Genomic DNA, 5,881 nt, shown 5'->3' on the forward strand with positions numbered 1-5,881 from the left:
GTCAGCGTTTGCATGTGTGCATGCCTGGGGCACACACAAGCACATACATTGTATCTCATTTGGGAAAAGTCCAGTGCCCAGGCATAGGGTTAGCTCAGTTTCCCTCCTCCTTCCCAAAAGAGTGGCTCTGCTTCCTCCACTACTCTAAGGTGGCAGACTCTCTCTTACCACCCCTTCTTCCTTCCTTTTCCTAATATTGTAGATTCAAAGCTCCTCTCCGATTCTCTCCTACTGTTTACATTCCCACTCCACTGCAGTGCCCCCTCAGCCAGATAACCACCCCTTACAATTCCCTCTGCTATGTCTTTGAAATGATCCATTGAGTAACCCCCGCCCCCATCAGCTTCTCAACTGGGAAACCCCTGAAATGCTCCCAAAGCACCTCTGACTCCTGGAAAACTATACGTTCCTCTTCCACTTTACCAAATAAAGCAAAGTCAAACCATCATTTGGAAACAGTGGCCACTTTTCACTGACCTCTCTTCAACATCTGGTCAACTCACCCAATATACTACTGGGCTCTCGCTCCCAGTTTCACCCCACCCTCCATTACAGAGCTCACCACGCCCTCCTACATCACCATCCTCAACACGCCCATCGCCTCTCAAGTCCCTTATCTCAGCCCCTTCCCTCAGTGCTCAGGTGCTTCCCTGGGTGAGGGAGACACTGGGGCACCCGCAGAGGTTGGAGCAGACTCCCTGCTCTCTCTGGATCCTGTACAGATGATCCTGGCTCAGTAAACTGTGGGGACTAGGTGCAGACTTTTTGCCTTCTTGGAGTCCTGGGTCTCCTCTGAGAGCCTGTGTCATGCTCCTCCTGCACCTCTAGAGGTCTCTGTATCCCTAGTTTTCCTTCAAAAGAGGGCCGTATTTCTCTTCTACCTTCCAACTCCTCCCACAGAGGAGGAAGACAATAAATATTTGTTGAACTGAAAGCAGAGATTGCCTGGTCTCCCAGATCCTTCCTCCATTTCCCTCCTCTCTCATTGCTCCAGGAAATCCATTCTCTTCCCATTCCTCATTCACCATGGGGTCCTCCCTTCCCTTATTTAGGGCCCTTAGTGCTTCCTCTCGCTCCCCTCCCCACCCAAACTCCTTTACTTCCACCATTAGCGTGCCTCACCTTGTAGACGCCATCCTCTCTGGGAGTCGCGAGTCAATTTCCTGGGTTTCTGGGACACCTGGAAGCTTGGGAAGGCTGAGACATGACAACTCCAACCAGATTCCTGTCAACTGAGTAGGAGCCCAGGTGGGCGTTGCTCCTGGAGCTGGGGCTGGAGAGAGTAAAGGACTGAGAGGGTGGAATCGGGGCAGGGAGTGTAGCCAGCAGGGTGACTCACTGGCCTTAGATAAAGAGGCCCGCCCGCAGCACAGCAGAGCCGGCAGTGACTTCTCCATCTTCACAATCCCTGCTCTGCTGGGGTCCAGAGTGAGAGTGGGAGCAACATGGCTCTCAGGTGAGGGCTGAGAGGGCAGAGTGGCCTCCACTGGAGAAGAGAGAGAATGTGGAGACCGTGATGAGGTTCATGCGACTTAAGTCCTGAGACAGGCAGGGAGAGGCTGAGGCTGACAAAGTTCCCGCATCCCAAGGAGGCCTGTGCTTGTCCCTGTAGGAGCCGCACCCCCCAACCCCAGCACAGGCCACTCTCAGAGCCTCTGCTTGGCTCCAAAGGAATTCACCCCTACCCTAGCACTTAACCCATGCTCTCCTATCAGGATGGTGCTGTCTGGTCCTGAACTTAGAACTGTTGAAACTCCAAGTCTGGAATCAGCAGAAATGTATCACATCGACAAGAAAGGGATTGAATCACCCTTGGTCCAGCATCCGGCCCCTGATCTGCAGCCAATGGCAGGAATCGAGGTCCTCAGATACTTCATGGATGGGAATCACAGGGAGGGTAGGCTCTCTGATGTGGTGATTCCTTGAGTCTCCTGCTGTGCTCCAAACTAAAAGCTTGTGTACAATTCATCCAGGTCACCCAAAAAGGCCTTGGGCTCTACCCACTGCCAGTTCTGGAGAGGAACTCTTCACTCCTGCAGTGGTTAAGCCAGCAGGGGGCTGGGGAGGAGGACAGGACAGTAGAATCAGCCAGCAGCTCATGTTTAGACCTCTGGCAGCCAGGGAAGTTTACTCTTGGGGCCTCCCAGAATCAATGGAGAGAAGAAAGGCTTTGCATTTTTATAATACACATTTCAAACGTATTTAAAAGTTAACATTGCTTATACCCATTACTGGAAAGGAAAAAAAAGAAAAAAGAAAAGTCAGCAAACAGTTAATGAATCTCCACATTCCCATCACCCAGCTTCAACCAGGATCAAGTCCTGGCCATGTGACAGCAGCATTTCAAAGCCTTTCTCCAGATCATGAGGTCAGTAGTTCAAGACCAGCCTGAACAACATGGTGAAACCCTGTCTCTACTGAAAATACAAAAATTAGCCGGATGTGGTGGCACTTGCCTGTAATCCCAGGTACTTAGGAGGCTGAGGCAGGAGAATGGCTTGAACCCAGGAGGCGGAGGTTGTAGTGAGCCAAGATTACGCCATTGCACTCTAGCCTGGGTGACAGAGTGAGAGTCTGTCTCAGTAAATAAATAAATAAATAAATAAATAAATAAAGTTCCTCCTCTACTGTTACTTGGAAATAACCACTTTCTCTCAGTGTGTTTTATGTTCTGTGGCACATCTGACCACCTGTGACTGGCAGAACAATGTCCCCAACCCTAAAACCATCAAAAATGTCTGCATCCTAATCCCTGGAACCTGGGAATTAGGTTACATGACAAAGGGAAGTTAAGGTTGCCGATGGATTAAGGTTGCCAGTCATCTGACCTTAAAGAGATTATCATGGATTATCCAGGTGGGTCCAGTGTAGTCATGGGTCCCTTAATGTGGACGTGGGAGGCAGAAGAGGAAGTCTGAGTGACACAGTGTAAGAACTGGCTGATTTTGACTTTGGAGATGGAGGAAGGGGACCGTGAGCCAAAGAACGCAGGTAGCCTCTAGAAGGTGAAAAAGCAGGGAAAGGGATTCTCCCCTGAGGCCCCCAGAAAGAAGCACAGCCCTGCTGACACCTTGATTCTAATCCACTGCAACCTATTTGGACTTCTGATCTCCAAAACTGTGAAGTTTACTAAAGCCATGTTATTGTGAGCCGTTCCATTCATGGTGATTTGTCACTGTAGCAGCAGGAGTCAACCAGCATCTCACAAGGATGGATCCAGCCCCATTTCCCCAGCTAGATCCAGGGTCTCATCTAGGAGCACCTCCTCCGATGGGGCCACTTCTGCACCCCAGAGCCTCCTGCAGGTGAGGGCCAAGGTGAAGGAGATGTGAGGATGCACGATAAAGGGGTGCCGGGAGTGGACAATCTGGACCCCAAAGAGAACCAAGTGTTTCTGTTGCTGAGAGTGGCGATTAAGAGAGTGGGACCCCAGGTTGGAGGTCCCTGTGTGGAGGGAAGCAGGGTCGGGGAGGCTGGCAAGCAGGGATGAGCTGTGAGCCTGGACACCTGGGCCAAGAAGGGGCAGGGAGCTCAAGGAAGGGCGCCAGGGCGGGAGACACCCAGTTTCCTCTGGGACATTCATTCAAGTGGCACCTGTTGCCACAGACCGCATTAGGAATGAGGGTGGAATGTGGAGGTTTATTGTCTCCACAACCACTAGCCCAGCCTGTTTCTGCTGTCCCCCGCCCCGCTACCAGGATAAAGGCTGGCTGTCTTGGGGCTGAGGGAGATGCAGGTGCTGAGCAGGATGCAGGGCCGCATGGCAGGGAGCTGCGCTCCTCTGGGCCTGCTCCTGGTCTGTCTTCATCTCCCAGGTACGGAGGCCGTGCCTGACCCTTGGGCAGGAGGCACTGGAGGTTCCCCAGGAAACAGGAGTTAAGGGAAGGAATAAAGGCAGGAGGGTACACATTTGGGTCCCTGAGGGAAAAGGAAGAATAGGCATAGGGGAAGCAAAGGGAATCAGGGAATCCAGGAAGGGAGACCATTGGTTGCTTTATCTTCTCTTTCCCTCAGGCCTCTTTGCCCGGAGCATCGGTGTCATGGAGGAGAAAGTTTCCCAAAACTTGGGGACCAGCTTGCCTCGGCTTGGACAACCTTCCTTGACTGGCCACTTTAACTCTGAACATCCTCAGCCCTCCCTGGACCCTAGGTCTAATGATTTGGCAAGGGTTCCTCTGAAGCTCAGCGCGCCTCCACCTGATGGTTTGCCCCCTGCAGGAGGTTCTGGGGTGCAGAGGTGGCCTCCATCCCGGGGGCTGCCTGCCGTGGATTCCTGGCCCCCCAAGGATCCTTGGCAGATGATGGCTGCTGTGGCTGAGGATCACCTAGGGGGAGTGCTTCCTGAAGAACTCTCTTACCTGTCCAGTGTCGCGGCCCTCCCTCCAGGCAGTGGCCCTTTGCCTGGGGAGTCCTCTGCCGACACCACTGACCCCTCGTCCAGGGCTTTAGTCCTCTACCAGGACTCGGAGTCCAGACAACTGCCCCCCTCTAATCCACTAGGAGCCGGGGGGAAAATCCTTTCCCAACGCCCTTTCTGGTCTCTTATCCACAGGCTTCTGCCTGGTCACCCCTGGGGGACCCTGAATCCCAGTGTGTCCTGGGGAGATGGAGGCCCTGGGACTGGTTGGGGAACGAGGCCCATGCCACACCCTGGGGGAATCTGGGGCATCAATAATCAACCCCCAGGTACCAGCTGGGGAAATATTAATCGATATCCAGGAGGCAGCTGGGGGAATATTAATCGGTATCCAGGAGGCAGCTGGGGAAGTATTCATTTATACCCAGGCATCAATCATCCATTTCCTCCCGGAGTTCTCCGGCCTCCTGGCTCTTCTTGGAACATCCCAGCCAGCTTCCCTAACCCTCCCAGCCCTGGGTTGCAGTGGGGCTAGAGCATGACAGAGGGAAACCCAACAGTGGGAGTTAGAGAAGGGAGTCCTGCTCCCGCCCCTGCTGTGTGGGCTCAATCCAGGCCCTGTCAGCGTGTTTCCAGCATTATCCCCACTTTTCACCGCCTCCCCTGCTCATCTCCAATAAAATAAAAGCACTTATGGAATTTGCTTCTCCTCAGTGTCTTTGTTTCTGGTCATAAGCTGAAGTCAGTCTGTCCATTCCCGTTTTCTAGCCATCCCCACGTCCCTCCAGGGGCCCCTGCAGACGCTCTCTTGCTATCCCATCCTTTGTAGAGGATCAACACCTGGGTGCTTGAAGGTGGGGCCTCACAGTCTCACCTCAGGCAGGTGGGAGACTGTTCCAGGACTGTGCGGGAATCTGAAAGGGGGAGGAGGGACAGCAGGACTGATTGACATGGCACCTACAGCAGGGGGAAGGGTGAGGTCCCTGAAGGCGGCTCCAGGACCAGGTGGACAGAATTCCTTGCAATTCACAGAAACAGAAAGCCAAGTCACAATGTCTATGCTTCACTTGTCTTTTCTTCCCCGGAAAGTCAAGCTTCTTGGAAGTGGAGGATGCATTGATCTCCTCCCTTCCATGCATCATTTAGCACATTGTGTCCAAGAGAACCACAGACTTTGAACATTTGCTGAGTAAACAGCAGACCTCGATAAAGGAAAAGAGAAAAGGGAGAAAGAAAAGGGAGAAAAAACCTTGGAGCCAACAATCCCACCTGGCGTGGCATTTGATGCTTTTATTCCCAAGCGATGACAGTCTCATCCTTTGGTCACATTATTGTCTTGCCTGCCCGCCCTTTGGTTTTCCCAGGAGCTCAGCATCCTCACACAGGTGTTGGAGTGAGGGCAGGGAAGGGTCAGGCTACAAAAGCGCAGATGAAATTAGCAGGTGTGGGTGGGAGGTGGTTTGGTTCTGGATTCTCTTTTCCCCGTGCCGCGCCTGCAGTGGTCCAGGTGTGTGTACTCTCCAG

At 52.9% G+C, this 5,881-nt stretch overlaps 1 protein-coding gene across 1 annotated transcript; it reads left to right on the plus strand.

Annotated features, from left to right (window-relative positions):
* Window positions 1–3,748: 3,748 nt before the first annotated feature.
* On the plus strand, window positions 3,749–4,892 carry CUNH6orf15 (chromosome unknown C6orf15 homolog). Its single transcript, XM_012435396.2, has 2 exons — window positions 3,749–3,815; window positions 4,015–4,892. Exons 1-2 carry the CDS (start codon window positions 3,749–3,751, stop codon window positions 4,890–4,892), a joined length of 945 nt encoding a protein of 314 aa, XP_012290819.2.
* The last annotated feature ends 989 nt before the right edge of the window (window positions 4,893–5,881 follow it).

Source organism: Aotus nancymaae, unplaced genomic scaffold, assembly GCF_030222135.1.
Source record: "Aotus nancymaae isolate 86718 unplaced genomic scaffold, 86718_ANA_hifiasm-v0.15.2.pri h1tg000027l, whole genome shotgun sequence".
NCBI lineage: Eukaryota > Metazoa > Chordata > Mammalia > Primates > Aotidae > Aotus > Aotus nancymaae.

Excerpts from the sequence above, each read along its gene's own strand:
- CUNH6orf15 (XM_012435396.2), top strand. The coding sequence starts at position 3,749 with ATGCAGGGCCGCATGGCAGGGAGCTGCGCTCCTCTGGGCCTGCTCCTG. Across the intron at positions 3,816-4,014 it reads GGTCTGTCTTCATCTCCCAG|GCCTCTTTGCCCGGAGCATC; the intron begins GTACGGAGGCCG and ends TCTTTCCCTCAG.